The sequence below is a fragment of the Alligator sinensis genome, unplaced genomic scaffold (assembly GCF_000455745.1).
Source record: "Alligator sinensis unplaced genomic scaffold, ASM45574v1 scaffold420_1, whole genome shotgun sequence".
In the NCBI taxonomy this organism is placed as follows: domain Eukaryota; kingdom Metazoa; phylum Chordata; order Crocodylia; family Alligatoridae; genus Alligator; species Alligator sinensis.
The window spans coordinates 586,310-602,715 of record NW_005842298.1 but is presented as its reverse complement, the minus strand read 5'-3'; the positions used below and the strand labels follow the sequence as shown (position 1 = coordinate 602,715).

At 41.4% G+C, this 16,406-nt stretch overlaps 1 protein-coding gene across 11 annotated transcripts in view; it reads left to right on the top strand.

Moving 5' to 3' along the window:
• TRIO (trio Rho guanine nucleotide exchange factor) overlaps positions 1 to 15,139 on the top strand; it is a 466,181-nt gene extending 451,042 nt beyond the window's left edge. For 8 of the 11 annotated variants that reach the window (XM_025209612.1, XM_025209617.1, XM_025209613.1 and 5 more), the window contains 9 exons: positions 236 to 483; positions 1,728 to 1,866; positions 2,217 to 2,244; positions 3,980 to 4,142; positions 5,536 to 5,657; positions 9,079 to 9,157; positions 9,929 to 10,129; positions 11,390 to 11,528; positions 13,690 to 15,139. In XM_025209612.1, coding sequence (XP_025065397.1) covers positions 236 to 483; positions 1,728 to 1,866; positions 2,217 to 2,244; positions 3,980 to 4,142; positions 5,536 to 5,657; positions 9,079 to 9,157; positions 9,929 to 10,129; positions 11,390 to 11,528; positions 13,690 to 14,232 — 1,662 coding nt within the window. In that variant the 3' untranslated portion in view covers positions 14,233 to 15,139. Of the gene's footprint in view, positions 1 to 235; positions 484 to 1,716; positions 1,867 to 2,216; positions 2,245 to 3,979; positions 4,143 to 5,535; positions 5,658 to 9,078; positions 9,158 to 9,928; positions 10,130 to 11,372; positions 11,529 to 13,689 lie in introns of those variants that run through there. The other 3 variants (XR_003095137.1, XR_003095138.1, XM_025209619.1) reach the window with 3 other exon arrangements.
• Positions 15,140 to 16,406: the final 1,267 nt, after the last annotated feature.

The window sequence follows — 16,406 nt, the reverse complement described above, 5'->3', positions numbered from 1 at the left end:
GCATTTCTGTACCAGCTTTTGGGAACAATAGACAAACTACATGCTTAGGCACATATAGAGAAACATGGCAAATTCAAAAAGAAAAATCTTATATAGATTTATTTGATTACACATAGTGTAGTTATATGGATTATCTCACCCTTGGCCAAAGTGCCACTGCACTGAATTTTAAACGTCATACTTTTTGTTTTTGTTCCCCTTCCTTGCCTTCTTCTTGCCCAATTGATACCCGCAGAGTGAAAGTAGCAGCAGTAGCAATATCTCCACCATGCTGGTAACACACGATTACACGGCAGTGAAGGAGGATGAGATAAATGTCTACCAAGGAGAGGTCGTGCAGATTCTAGCCAGCAACCAACAGAACATGTTTTTGGTGTTCAGAGCCGCCACTGAGCAGTGTCCTGCAGCCGAGGGCTGGATTCCCGGCTATGTCCTGGGGCATACCAGTGCAGTCATCATTGATAACCCTGATGGAACAATCAAGTGAGTGTCTGGAGTCCATTAGAAGAGAGGGTTGGGCATGCATTTCATATTACTCTTGGTATTTTACAGGGCTGGGGACATTTCCAGTCAAATAAAACACTGAACCTTTTAAAGCAAGTATTGGTTTGGTCTTCCAGGAGGAAATGAACATCAAGACTGAAGAATTCTTGGAGGCTGTTTTGTTTTAGCATCCATTCAATTTATTAATAAATTGGAAATTTTCTGTAGTAGAAGTATATAATAAAAAAGCAGTAATATAGTGCCTTTGTTTCAACCATTCTTCTAGTTCCCCTGAAATTGTTCCATATGTTTCAGGGGAGGCTAATTATGCTACTTGCTAATCTTGCAGTATAGAAAAATAAGAATCAAGAGAATATGAATGGAAATAAAAATAAGAAGTTACATTGAATTATTTAATGAATGCTAGGTATTTCAGAGGCGTAATTTACACTAGGATGGGATTACATGGGGTTACAGTATCTATGGTATAAAATACAAAGCAGGCAGAAGGAGGACCAACAGACAAATTATAGAGTTGAAAAGGTGGAAAGAAAGAGGGTGTATCCTGTGATAAATAGCTGTTCTGCAGTAACTGTTCTGTGTCTGCTCTTCTAAATTGAAGCTAAATCAAAGTAGTTTGTCTTTGACTGAAATTGCAGAAGCTGCTGTTCAGCTTCTGCTTACTGTGGCATTGGAGCAGAAACACAAACAGTTCATTCAAGTGGAGCAATTCATACTTGATAAGTCTTACCCTTTCCTCCATTTCCTTTACTTGGTATAATGTGTTCATCTGCCTATGCTATGGAAAGCACTGTTTGGTCAAAAAGATATTTCTTCTCATGCTATAGTATTAAATAATCTATGGAGTTTTCATATTTTAGCTGAGGTAGTTATATTGGTCAGTATCTGAAATTGGTATAACAAGCCTGTTTTTTTATCTGACAATTCCCACAGCTTTATGAAATGCATAGCATTTTTAAGAGAGGATTAAATCTTCTTGCTTCATCTCTTTGCCTTTAGTTAAAACTGTAGTAAAACATATATTCTGAAGTTACCATCTTTCCTTTAAATTCACTAGGAGTGATATGTAGATATCAAAATTGACGTTCTTAGAATGGAAATACTTGAGATTGATGGTACTAGACCTGGAACTCTTTTTTTCTGTTAGATATTTTTCAACATTTGTATGTTCAATTAAAAGCATTTTTAATTCAAACTAATTAAAGAGCACAGTGCCCTTTCAGGAAGTCAACATCTTGGCATACAGCACTCCGTTTAAGGAAGAAATCTGAGAAAAAAGATAAAGACGGCAAAAGGGAAGGCAAACTAGAAAATGGTTATCGTAAATCCCGAGAAGGACTTGCCACCAAGGTTTCCGTGAAGGTAATTATTCTAGGGGATTGTTATTTCACAAAAATGGCCCCTGGAGTAATTTTGCATTGGTCAATTTAATCTTTGGTGTAATCTTACTAATTTAAATATGGTTAGATAGGGAGGAATTTAGCTTTTCTGTGCGTGTCTTTAGTCAAAATTTAAAGCAGACATAAGTAATTGTCTAGCTTGGGTCTGTAATGCTTAATAGGGAGAGTGCAACAATGCTGAGTTTGTGTTCCTAGGGCCTTTGTAGGCATGAATAATTGTCACCCATCACTAAGTCCTTTTTAGATTTGCATATAATTTTGCTTATTTCTTGGAAATAATTTTGCTTAATTCTTGGAATTTCTCCCTTTCAGCTTCTCAACCCCAACTACATTTATGATGGTAAGTTGCTTGAGTAATTAAAATTCTATGGTAATGATAGTTTGAGGGAAATATACTTTCCCAATGAATTGTGTGATAGGACTTAGAATCCTTATCTGATGTACCTTGAATATTGGAAAGAACATTGTTTGCTGTCTGTGAGAATAGCAGTTTGCTTGATGCAAGTTGCATCAGTAATTGACTAATGCTAAGTGTTAAGAATATTTCAGAAGGAAGACCCTCTGAGAAATGTGCTGTCATATTTTTTTTTTAGAATTAAGAAATGCACCTTTAGCTAGAGCTCTGAGCATGCACCCAAAATTTAATCGAAAGTTTAACATAGGTATGTCACTGCATGACAGTTATTTCAGATACAGAATCATAGGAAAGTAGGGCTGGAAGGGACCTTACAAGATCATCTAGTCCAACCCCCTGCTCAAGACAGGATCAACCCTGACTAAACCATCCCAGCCAACATGGGCCAAAATGCGCTCTTCCATGTCTCTAAGGCATGAGCCAATCTGCAGGCTGGATCAGGCCCACGAACCCTCTACTCCTTCACCCCTCAAATATACCTGATCTTGCAGTTGCTCCAGCCAGTTTGGGACCTATGCTGCATGTGGTCACTGCAGCTGGTCATGGGCTGGCTGGAGCAGGCACTGCATGCAGTGCAGTTGTGGAGCTGCTGTGGCAGACACTATGTGCAGTATGGCTTCCCCCTGGCTGGGCTGACTCTCATGCAACATCCATTTCAGCCACTCCAGGAACTGTGCTGCACACATCATGGATCCCAGACCAGCTGTCACAACCACTGAATCAGATATGCTAGAGTAGGGGATGAGGAGCAAGGGGGAAAGGGAGGGGGACCCATTGGTTGGATCCAGCCCATGGACCAGCCCTGTGCCATAGGCATGTATCATGAGCTGTGTGGGTCTGATCAAACCCAGGGGCAGCATCAGGCCTGAGTGGTGTGGCTCTGTGAGTTGGATCCAGTCCATGGGTCATATAATTGACACCCCTGCTCTAAAGTCTATGCATAGGGAAGAGGTAAGTAAAAAAAATAAATAAATAAAAAAAGTGTAAGTGGTGCACTCAGCACTGAAGGTTAGTGAAGGCCAGCCTTGGTGGGTGGGTTTGGGGAACAATATTTCAAGCTGAGAATTCTCCTCCCGGATATCCACTTTTTCATCCCTTCGTGTTCATATCCAGGGATCATGCCCTCCAGTTCCTCAAATACAAGGGTTGAACCAGGTTAGGGAGAAGAGGGAGAAGTAGAGCCAGGATTTGGATCATTCTGGGGTTTATAGACAAAAGTCAACACTTTGACTCTTCCTACAAATGAACAGAAAACTTGAGCAGTTACTGAATAATTTGTTTTCTTTTATTCCTCTGTTAACTTCCTTAAAGGACTTAATCATCCTTCCTTGACGCCCCTTTCAGATCACTCACGTTAGCTTTGACCTGGGGAAATTTGCCTTAGATATAGCATATGGTTCTCCGTGAGCTCTTCCTTTGTTGCTTAAGATATAATGAAGTCAACTGGCTTCCCCTACTTTGCTTAGTCCATGGGTCTCTCTAATAGAATGGGTGGAACTCTGTCAAGTCTTGAATGTTGGAAAGGTGGAAGCGTGGGTTGCCACATAAGACTTGTAATTAATGCAGTGCTTGATTTTGGAAAATGAGAGAGGTTGTGTAAAAAGGATACATAAGCATGTCAGTGAACTTTAATCCACGTATTTTTTATTTCTTCTTCCAGTTCCCCCAGAGTTTATAATACCATTGAGTGAGGTAACTTGTGAGACAGGAGAGACCATCATGCTTAGGTGTAAAGTCTGTGGTCGCCCTAAAGCTTCAGTCACTTGGAAGGGTCCTGATCATAACACACTAAACAATGATGGTCATTACAGTATCTCTTACAGGTAGGTTAATTTGGATTCACCTGTGCCTTTGCGTTCAAAAAGAAAGAGTTCTGGCAAATGAGCAGAATGGTGTGTCACTCTCTAAAATGTGTGGGATACTTGTCTTCAGTGCTGTCTTCCTTTCAGTCCACATGTTGCAGACGAAACCAAGAATCCAGAGTCACCCACCCCGCAAGAAATGTGCCCGAGTTGCAGTAGAACTGGTTGATCCCATAGTAGCCTTGTCAGCTATCTGGGACCCACAGATAAGGCAATCATGGAAGACAATCACCCTTGACTGCAAGGGATTGCCAGTGATCTTCCATTCTCCATTCAGTCCCTTCCCTCCTGCAGAAAGTCAGCAAACTTGTTAGTAAATTCAAGTTGGTGCTCTGACTATACATAATAAACTGCCCAGTTGTCCTCTGATTGTTCCCAGTTTGTTGCTATCCTGGAAATCGCACAAAGAGTGTTGGAAGGTAGGGCCAATAAAGGAACCTTAACACTTCTTCAAAGATTTGTGAATGAACTGAAGCCTTAGCAAGTAACCTTACTGCAAAACAAATCTGAAGGAGTTTTAGAATAGGAGGTGCAGAAAAATGCAGTGAGGTATTGCGACGTACAAATATGAGGTTTCACTACAAAACTTTTGTGATTCCGTATCTTTGTGAAACACCAGAGTTGCCACTGGTGGAGTAGCTGTGGCTGTTTATCCGACCAGTACTTTAAAAAAAAACAAACAGTTATAATTTAAAGAATGCCAGCATCCATTTTTGTCCCTTTCAAAAACCCTTAGAAAATAATACATCTGTGGTCACCATGGAAGGGTCCTGATCATCCCATGCTAAGCAGTGATGGGCACATGCTACATCTGCTGTGAATCCCCCTGGTACCTTGCATGATTGATTCATACTTCTTTAATGTTCTCCTTTGTTCTGCCCTGCTGCTGTTTAGATGTACAAACTAGGGGAACTGGCTGGCTGGTGATACATGAAGTATTGCACAAAGTAAACATCCTGAACAAAGAGAGGAAATAATATTGAGGGGTGTATTGAGTAGTTCTTTAGTTACAGGAAATTTAAATGTTATTTAAGCAGGTAAAAATTTTTACAGAGAAGCAAGAATTTAGGGACAGAGAGCTAGGACCACAAGTTTCATGTTAAGTGGAAAGGGCTAATGGTGCATGTTACTTCTTTAGGCCATTAATCATAATAGCCATGTACAAATTGAATTTGAGGGCTGGTAGCATTCGTGTGTGTGTGTGTGTGTGTGTGTGTGTGTGGCTTCCCCCCACCCCAGCTTTCAAACAAGAGACTACAGGAGTTTGGGAGTTGGGCACTGGAATATATGCTGTAGACTGGAGACCTCTAAGTAGCATGTGGAATTCACTAATTGATTCTGACTTGTTTTGCAGTGATTTAGGAGAGGCATCACTAAAAATCATTGGTGTGACCACAGAAGACGATGGTATCTATACCTGCATAGCTGCAAACGACATGGGTTCAGTTTCATCTTCAGCCAGTTTGCGAGTTTTAGGTGGGTTCATCTTTTAACAGTAGATGCTGCCTTTTGGTTTCATCAGATAGTCTGTCTGTTTATTTTTTTTATTATGTTTTCTTGTTGTTCTTAAAAAGAAAACTCTGGCCTTTAGGTTCATTACTCAGCCACAATTTTTTGCAAGACCACACAGATTTCAAGAGTCTCACGGCTCCCACAAAGGGTAACCCTCTGTGGTCAGACTTGAGTTTACTAGTGCGGACTCATTTTGGCCCAATAAGTTGATGGTGCTGCATCAATCTCCGTGTCTTGCATTGTCATCATTTTGGCTACCGATATCCATGTTCCAATATCAGAACAATAGAATGTTCTTTTAAATCTGGGTTGTTAGTCTAATCTGCAGAAAAATAAGAATATTTTAGTGTCTAAAACTTGGAGAGCAAACATTAGTCATGCTTCACCTAGGAATTCTTTCTTGGTGCTTTTCAAGTAGGAAGTTGTGATGCTTAGTGAGGCACTTTAGATTTGTCTCTCTTCATTTTACTGATCCACTTAATTCTTAGGTTGTATCTTTCTTTGGAGTCTAAAATAAGACTTCTAAAAATGTATGTAGGAGATTAAAAGAAGACTATCAATATAAGAACCACGGCTTTACTGACTTGATTTTACCTATTGTAATTACATGAAATATTAGAACTAGAGGAGAAACATATTTTTGGTTTACATACTTGCTGTTTTTGTGATGCCCACAAGTTTTGGTAATTTACTTGTGTGTGACATTTACTTGTCTCTAGGTATGAGTCTTCCACAGTCATTTTCAAAGCTTTACAAGAGCAGTGATAAAACAACAGAAATTGGCATTTTGACAGCTGCACATGCATAGTATGAAAAACACTACATTCAAAAAGTTGTATTTTTTTTTAAATGTCAGGAAGCAATGTTTTATTGATTTAGATTGCTAAAAGCTACTTTTTGCCAATTTTTTGCCCATTCATCCCATATCTCTTTTTAATAATGAACCAAGACTTAGCACCAATTTCTGATGCAAAGTATACTAAGTGCATTACAGCAATGTCATTCTGAGGTAATAGCATATATATTGCAGGGCTGGAACGCCTCTTAGCTGCAGCTGGTACTTCACAATCTAATAACACATCCAAGTTACGTATCTGTGTTTTGACAGAGGCAGCTGTAGGGAAGTCCCATGAAGTCCTTCCCTCTGGCTTCTTCCACAGACATGCCAAGATTCCTACTGCCTTCTTGGTTCCTTTTTGGCCTTTCCCAAAAAATGGGAGAGAAGTTATCCATAAAAAAACCAGACTGGAACCTTAAGTCTTGAGTTCAGTAGCCCTGTTCTCACATGGACAGCCTGCTTCCCTTTTTTGATCTCAGCATCTTATAGGAAAGTGCTCATTTTGTAAGCAGTGGCTCTAGTGCTTCTTAACTAAGATTCACTAGCAAGCAAGGATAAGATTCTAACTTCTAGGTCTGCAGCACAAAGATTTTCCCTTTCTGCAAGGTTGCATCCTATGATCTTTGAAACCCATCCCAATTCATCTGACTTTTGTGGGATTTTATCCATCAGCACTGGAGTTCATCCAATCGAACTGCAGCAGGCTCCTGTCATCTCCTGTTTTCAGGTCATTTGTGAAATGACCTGTAAGAATAAGGCTCAAGGGCATTTATAGACGTGATTACCAGGGATCTGGGTTTTCTGTGTCCCACAGAAAAACAGGGGAAAAACCCAGATTTTCCCTTTTAACTGAGAAAAGGCTAGATTTTTCATTTTAATGAAGAAACACAGGATTTTCCACTTTTGCAAAGAGTTCTCTGCAGGCTGGCAGCATTCCAGCCTGCAAGGGACTGCGGGGAGTGGGAGAAGGGCAGTCAAGCAGGGGACGTCATGTGCATGCGCACATGGCCACCAGGCAGCCTGAAGAGCAGCTTCCACAGGTAAGTCTAGCAGAGAGGAGGGGAGATTGAAGCTACCATAGTGAGGGAGTGAGTTGGGCAGGGCTGGGCTGGAGCTGCTACCCAACTCAGGTGGTGCATGGGGCTTGGAGCCCAGGGCCCAGCTGCTACCCACAGGAAATTCTCAGTTAAAAGGGAAAATCCACATTTTTTTCTGCTTTTCCGTGGAAAATGGAAAGTCCAGATCTCTGGTTATCACGTCTATAAATGCCCTGTAGCCTTACCTTTACAGGTCATTTCACGAGTGACTTGATGACAGGAGATTGCTGCAGTTTGATTGGATGAACTCCAGAGCCCCTGCAGCCCAGTGGGTGGGACCTGGCGCAGCAGAGTGGGAAGGGGCAGGGAACCACCACTGCAAACCCCATGCCGCCCTGTTGAAATGCCCCCTATTTGCCTGGCAGCAGCATGGAATTGTGCCCCTTGCTGCTCCCAGGCAGGCAAGGGGTGCCTTGCCATGGCAGTGCCGAGTTCCAAGCAGCGACGCCAAACTTCCCCATGTGGCTCCGCTCTGTCCTGCCATACCAGGTCCCACCCGCTCGGCTGCAGAGGCCCTGGGGGAGGGCAGCAGGGCAGGGAGCCTGAGCCCACAGTGAGTAGGCCACATACCCCTCCCCCACCATGGGCTTGTGTCATGTCTCCAATGGGAGAGGGGGAGCCAGGCTCTGAACTCTGCTCCGCTGCAGCAGCTGCTGTCTCCTGCAGGCAGCAGCTAGAGCTCAGGAGCTGCTGTGAGGGGCAGGGGGCAATGGACCCACGTCCCTGGTCCTGTCATCCTAGCAGCTGGGGGCCTCCTCTGGCAGGGCTGGGGGGAGGGGCAGGGTGGAAGCTGTGGGTGGGGAGTGAGGGGCACCAGCAGAGCTGAGGGGCTGTGAGTGGGGAGTAAGGGCCCTGGACCTGCTCCCTGGTGCGTAAAGTGGGCAAGGGGAGCTCCAATTTTGCATGGTAAAAAAAAAAACCCTAAATCAAATATCAAAATTTATAGGTACTTAGAATTTGTTTTATTATAGTGATTGAGGCACTGATAGGCTTCCAAATTGCTTTAAAATTGTAAATATATCAATAAAACATTGTGTTCAGTTGATACCCATATATATAGTGGTGTTTCATTTTAATCTCAGATTTTAGGTTTTTGATCAGAGAATTTGTGATTTTTAAACAGAGAAAACCAGGATCCCTGGTAATAACAGACTCCTCTTCTGCTATTGATATTAAGTTCTTAGTAAACCATCAAATCAGTGGTGAAATCAAAATCAATCAATCACCTTTTTAGGATACTTACATCTAGACTTCAAAGCAAAGATGAAAATAGTCATGCTGTGACAGATTTCATCTTCCCAAAATCTCCAAAGTAGAATATTAGTTCCAGTGCCCCTTCACTTGTTGTCTTAGTAACCTTTTAAATGTTCCTTTCAAGTGTAGGTTGCCTAAATAGTGTATACATTTTTTTGTCTTTCTACAATTAAATTGTACTCGTCTTTCTCCAAAGGTCCTGGAAGTGATGGGATCATGGTAATCTGGAAAGACAGCTTTGATTCCCTTTACAGTGAAGTGGCTGAGCTTGGGAGGTATGATTTTAACCACGTCATATTAATTGTAAAGGGTGGAAAATTCAGCCTGTGTGTATGTTAGTCTCTGAAAGCTGGAAGAAAAATGTGTCAAAATAAGATATTCTGATTCTTGATATCTTCCTTGTAAACTACAAAGATGTCTAGCAATCATCAGGCATTTGAGTTGAAAACTGCACAATTTTTTGCTGCTGAGGAAGACATAACCTAGTGCTAAAATCTTACCAGGATTAGATGATACTTCCTCAGTATGAAATAAGTCTTGAGGCTGACACTGTACTTGACAGCTAAATATGTATTGCTAATGGATTTCTTATGAAAATTTACACCATTTCTCCAAAACATTTTACATAAGCCATAAGTGTGTCTTGAGGGTGATGATTGTACCATGTACCGCCTACATAGTTAAATGTTCTGGTTTGAGCAACCAAACAACCATGAATAACTTTGAAAATCAGGCCCAAGCCCAGGTGTATTTAAGGGGTTAACACCCATCTGTTTTTCTTAGGTGTAGCACCATAGAAAGCATTTCTATATATTACTTTACTTCACAGAAAATGTGGAAGTATTTTTATCCAGAGCTAGTTAACAAACCCACCTCTTGTTGAACAATCCTGTACTAAAAATGTTGGAATATCAACAAACTATCCTGTGTGCGCAATCTTACTGGACACCTTACTCATAACCTTTGCCCTAGTACAATTAGTACACAATTTTCAATCCTGTGATGCTGCTTTTGGGTAATTCTTTTCCTTGTAACGTGTCTTTCAGGGGCAGGTTTTCAGTTGTGAAGAAGTGTGATCAGAAAGGAACCAAGCGAGTAGTGGCCACTAAGTTTATAAACAAGAAGTTGATGAAACGAGACCAGGTTACCCATGAACTTGGAATCATGCAGAATCTCCAGCATCCCCAACTCATTGGCCTCCTTGATACCTTTGAGACTTCCACCAGCTATGTCTTAGTATTAGAGATGTGTGTGGAATCTTACTAATTTACTATTTTATATACACATACATGTGTACATACACAGACTTCATGCAGCTGACTTGTTTGACAAGCTTTAGTTCAAGCACTCCCACCGCCATTTTGAAGTGCGGGGACACTGATGCACAAGACATGGGAGGCTGCTGGAGTACAGTAATTACCATGCTAATTGAGTCTGCTCTGAAGCGCTGTAATTACAGTGCATTGGAGTAGCCTCCACACTCATGTACAGGCACCAAGTATGTCTTAAGATTTTCCCAGGAGTTATAGCTATCTGTAATGAAAAGCCAAGAAAATACTCTACCTGTTTATAAGAATCTCTTTCACTGATTTAAGTTTTATGTAAATGAGTCCCAATCAGAAGAGTTCAATAAGCCTTGCCTGCCAGCTTCATGGTTCCCCATATGTTAATTCTCTCTCTTGTGTGTGCCATGCTTTACATTTCTGAGCTATTCTGGGAGGGTGTAATTCCTCTCTAACATCCTAGCAAGCTCAAAAATTCAATGTTTTCCTGTTCAGCCCAGTACTTACTGAGCGGTTCTTTGTTTCATTTAAATGCAGCAAAAGATTTTGAGGTTTTATTTGTAGCTGTATTGACATTGTTCAAAACTGGGGGCCAACTAGAGGTTTTTTCTCCATCTCTGACTTAAAGATATTGAACAAGATTTTCAGGTTCGTTTTGGATGCATAATTTTGTCTCAAATTGGGCCCTAAAAGTGGAGATACCCAAATCAGTTTTTTAGTCTTCAATCAGCTGCTTACTCTTAAAGGTCTGTTTGTTAGAAAGTCAATGGATTAAAATAGTTCGTAAGACATCACAGCTCTTTCACTTAAACTGACAAAGGGAGTTGTGAATCTTCCAATAATACTTGGAATCTTGGAGCAGTGCTGTCAGGCTCCCAGAACACCAAGTCATCTTTTAATTCCCAAATGAATGGACTTCAATTTAAATACACCAGTTGGTATCAGCGCTTGTTTAGATGCTTTTATCTGATTAAAATAGAATCTTTTTCTTCTTTACTGCCCCCCCTTCCAAAATAGACTTCAGATTAGTTACTGTTTGATTAATGAGCCCTAAATGACATAAAACACTTATCACTTGACTTCAGAAAAAAGAAGACTGCATGAGTAGTCAGAGTTGCTGCCTTTACCTTGAAAGGCATTTTTGGAATGCTAAAGTTAGCAGATACATTTTTAAATGCTAATATTTTGCTGTTTCATTTAAATATAGTTCTTGTCCTTCAATAGGGCTGACCAGGGTCGCCTTCTAGACTATGTTGTGCGATGGGGAAACCTCACTGAAGGGAAGATCAGGCTTTATCTGGAAGAGATTCTGGAAGCTATACAATATCTTCACAACTGCAGAATAGCACACCTGGACCTAAAGGTGAGGCATGAATGTGACACTCTTGGAGTATTATCACAACAGATTGTCATTACTGAAATGCCAGCGTGCACTTCAGTACAAGTCATGGTCTCTGTAAAAGTGCGAAGAAGTGGCATCCTGGAGCTACGAAGTGCTCCATCTAAGGCTATAAGAAGAGTGTGAACATTGTGCTTCTGATGACTTCTGTTCCCTCAGCTGAAAGTTTGAACTTCTTTTGCTGCTTCTTCCTTAGCTTTCTGGTTATTCATCGTCTCTTTCCTTTGTAAATAATAGTTGGAGTTTTTTAGTAGTTTTTTTTTTTTTACACCTGGTATGGCATGCGGTATAGTCCCAGTCCCCCTGTCCTACCCTCCCTTTATCCCAAAGAGGAATTTGCTGAGGAGATTCATATTCAAAAGATGAGGTTCTGTCGCAAAAACAGCATTCAGGAGCTGCCAAAATCTCATCTGCAGCACTTGTTCTTCCAAAACCTGTTCTTGGCCTTTCCTCCGTACCTCCCCAACTTGGGAAAGTAGAAATCTAGTGCTGAGACCATCCTCTGAGCAGATACAGCCTGTTTGACAATAAGGAGCCTTGGACTTGGTTCTCAAGGTGGGCAAAGGGCAAGAGAAAAACAGCCCTCTTCCCACCCCCACCATCTGCCCCAAATTTTCTCTTATCAGTGTGGGAGGGGCAGGAAACTGACTGGATTCCTGTATTGTGTGGAGTTCCAGATTAGAGCCCTCTGGGCCCAAGTAGGATGCACTTCCTAAATGAGGGCCAGTACTGAGGCATCTTTGCAAAAGCCCATACCAAGTAAGTAACATCCTTATTTTGTTAATAAGAAAAAGAGTTAGCCCAACACTTCAGATCTCAAAACACAACAGAATTCCATCTTTCCTCCCTACCAGGCATTTGAAAGAGTTCCAGTGGGCTGCCACAGTTTTCACCATGTAGTTTGAAAGGACAGATGTAAAACTGGGCTTAAAGCAAATGCCTGCCTACATAGCATAATAGAAAACAGTAGCTTTGAGGCAATCCCAGTCTTGAGAAATGTGCTGCATGTTTTGTCTTGAGGCAAGCTGCCAGGCAATATTCTGTATGTAGCACTGGCCAAAGTGTTAGGCATTCCATCTGAAGGCCCCAGTATTGCAGAACGGTTGTGAACTTGTGGAGTGTTGCAGAATGGTTGTGAACTTTTGCAGTCATATCTGGCAGGACTGTTTCCTGTGTCCGTTACGGTACCAGCAACTAAAACATGGTTATCACACATTGCAGTTGGCAGGATTCTGCAGACAGTTAAAGGTTCCTTAGGAGGTTGCAGGGGTGTGATAGAGCTGCTTTGGAGCTTTGTGGAATTGACTACAGTAATGCCCCAACCCCGCCGTGTGCCACCGCCGCGCGCCGCCGCCCCGCCGTGCATAGCTTGTCAGTGTTTATTGTGCCCTTAAACTGGCAATGCTGATTGGGAAGCTGGACCATATTTACTCAAATCCAAGACAAGTGGTTGTTTGGGGTTTTTTACCTAATTGGCATGGGTGGAGGCCTTGGAAAGCCATGTCTTAGATTTGGGTATCAGCTTGGGACAGATGGCGGCTCAGCTCCAGGCTCAGGGCTAGAGCTGAGTCACTGCCTCCTCCCTAGGCCTGGGCTGGCTCATGCAGTGGGGAGTTCAGGAGAAAGGCACAGGTCGGGCAAGGAGGAGCAGGCACAGGCATGGGGGGCAAGGGGTAAGTGGTTGGGAGACAGAATGTGGGAGGGGACAGGTGGCATAGGGGCAGGCACAGGTGGAGCAAGGAGGGGCAGGCACTAGGACAGAGGCTCAGGGGGTCAAGTTTGGTAAGGGGGAGGCAGGAGGGCAGGCACAGGCATGGAGGACAGCGGGTGGGGCAAGCAGGAGCAAGTTAGAGAGACAGGGGTCTGGCATTCTCCCCCCCCCCCCCCCCCCCCCCCCAAATTGCTGCTTTCCTTGTCACAGCAGTGGGGGGGACCAAATTGATGATGATCCTCCAATAATGATTCTATATGTGGAAAATTATAACAGATGTTTAGAATCTGATTAGTGGGGTCATCTTAAATTCAAAATCCTCTTGGATTCAGGTAAATACAGTAATACTGCAGCATTTAAATGTTTGCTAGACTGGCTTGAAAAATGTATTAAAATTTCCTTTTTATTTTCTAGCCTGAAAATGTTTTGGTGGATCAGAGCTCTGCTAAGCCAACAATAAAACTGGCTGACTTTGGAGATGCAGTCCAGCTCGGTACCACCTATTATATCCACCAGTTACTTGGAAACCCAGAGTTTGCAGCTCCTGAAATTATCCTCGGAAATCCTGTCTCCCTCACCTCAGATGTTTGGAGCATTGGAGTGCTCACGTATGTCCTTCTTAGTGGCGTGTCTCCTTTCTTGGATGAAAGCGTAGAGGAAACTTGCCTGAATATTTGCCGCCTAGACTTTAGTTTCCCAGATGACTACTTCAAAGGAGTTAGCCAGAAGGCCAAAGATTTTGTATGTTTCCTACTTCAGGATGACCCAGTGAAGCGTCCATCTGCAGCCCTGGGCCTCCAGGAGCCTTGGCTGCAGCTGGGGAATAGCAAAAGTGCTGACAGCATTGATACATCCAGACTGACTTCGTTCATTGAGCGGCGAAAACACCAGAATGATGTTCGACCCATCCGTAACATTAAAAATTTCTTACAGAGCAGGCTCTTGCCAAGAGTTTGACCTACCTTGAAGTTCTCTCTCATTCTCTTTCACGTGCCAGTCAGACTGGAGATAAAACTTTCCTGCCAATCAGCTGATGACTTAAATTTTGAAAAGAAAAACAAACAGAGCCAATCAGCTGCTAGAATGTTTGTGTGACAAATGCATTCCAAGTAAGCCTGCATATAGTAGTACTTGGGACTAGCAATGCAAACTAGGCTGGGGTGGAGAACTATAAGCATTGTACTCTGCAAAAGGCAGTCAAGAACATGACAGTAACAGTATTTTATTCAGGTTTCTGCAAAAAAAAAAAAAATACTTTTTTAATAAATGAACAAGAGTAGAATTTTTCAAATGAACTTAACTGATGTTTTCAAGGTTTATTCAAGTAAAACATACCTATGTTTAAAGCACTGGTATTAACAAACAAACCAAGGACACTTACGACAAAATACATCTGGAGAGGACTCGCTAAAATGGGTGCCTGTTGATGTGGCTTCCATTTATGAAATCTGGTTTCCACTTGGTCCTAGAGCTTTCCAGTTGCCTCGCCTGTACGTATCCCACATAGCAGTGCACTGAGATTGGACTCTGCTTTTAAGTGCATCCAACCTCAAAATTTTTGCATACAAATAGAATGAATTGTTTTGCTCTGATCAAATGTAGGCCTTACTTGTACATAGACTGTTATCTGCCTTTGGTCTGTAATTTTTTTCTCCCTCTCTCCCTTCTACTTCCTCCCTAAATGGTGGTATGCCACTGTGCGGGTCTTCAGTAAGGGTCAGCTCTTGCTGGCCTATCAGAAAAGGACTTCAGGTTGGTGCACTGCCTGCCAATCTGATTGTCGAACAGTACACAGCAGGATGAAAATACTGTAAATGCACTCATTTGGGATTTTGTTTTATTTCATATCATGTGCAATGTTGTGGCTTTAACATTTTATGCAACTATTTATGATGACCTCTGTTGTAACTGTAATAAATATATAGAAAAAGCACATAGTATGGTGAGCTTTATGGTTTTGTTTGCGTGTTTTGGGGTTTGTGGGTGGGTGGGGAAAAGGAGTGTTATATCCCATTGTCATTATTAGTTTAGTACGGGGTCTAGCATAGAGCTTAGAGAGAGTCTAGTGAGTTTTAAGGAATGTCTTTAAAAAAAAAACAAACCTATCCCAAATCACAAGCTGGATAAGAAATAGGGTAACATTTTTTAAATGTATTATATTATTCAAATGCCAAAGTGTTACTTTCCCAAAAGCAGTCTCAGTATTTACTACTTTTTAGAATTTTGAAATCTGTGTCTGCTTCTTTCTGTACAAGAATCAAATGGATTTTGTGCTCTTTGGTGAAGAAATATATTCGAGCAGTTGGTGGTCATAAGGCTAGAACTTGACACAACCAATGTAATGGTCTTACGTATCTGTTTTTAAGACTGAGATAATACTAACGTAAAGTATTTAAAAAGGAAAAAAAAGATGGTTTTCTTTGCATCAATTCATATGGACATGTTGTCATCTATGTTTCTTTGTGTGAAATGCCATGTTTTACTAAGGAAAACGAGCCTAAATCACATGCTAATAAGATAAATGGGTCTTAAGCCATAAGCTGGCTTTGGTTAGTTTTAAGATTTGCCGCTTCCACTATATTCTATTTATTCCTTTTACATTTGGTTTTTTTGTTTGATTTTGTAAAGTTGTATAGAAACTTTTTAAGACAATTGAAATCAGAACTGGATGTGTATCCTTACCAGCCTCATACCATTTTTGTTTTATGTATTATTTTAGTTAAATTTTTACTTTTATTTTGCATGTATATTTCTTTGTACAGTGACATTATGTGTTTACACAGTATGATGTGATGTAAATATTTTATTTTGCCATCACTTATTTTGAAAAAAAAATTAAACATATTTGACATATTTGTCTGATCTCTCTTGTTTTAAGGCATAGCAATCTAGGGCTTGTTGTACTCAAGTGGAGCTCTGTGACAAACAAAGGTTTCTCCTAGAATTAAATTTGCCACCCACTATAGTTATTGAGTTTTTTTTGTAGCACCCCAGTTTTGATGAGCTGTTTGAGCATGTGACTAACTTAGAAGTCTTAGTCTACTCTAAACCCGGGACTACACAGCATTTATAGCAAGCCATTTATTTATCAAAAGGCAAAAGGAGCCCACTAAGTTACATAAAGGGTATTG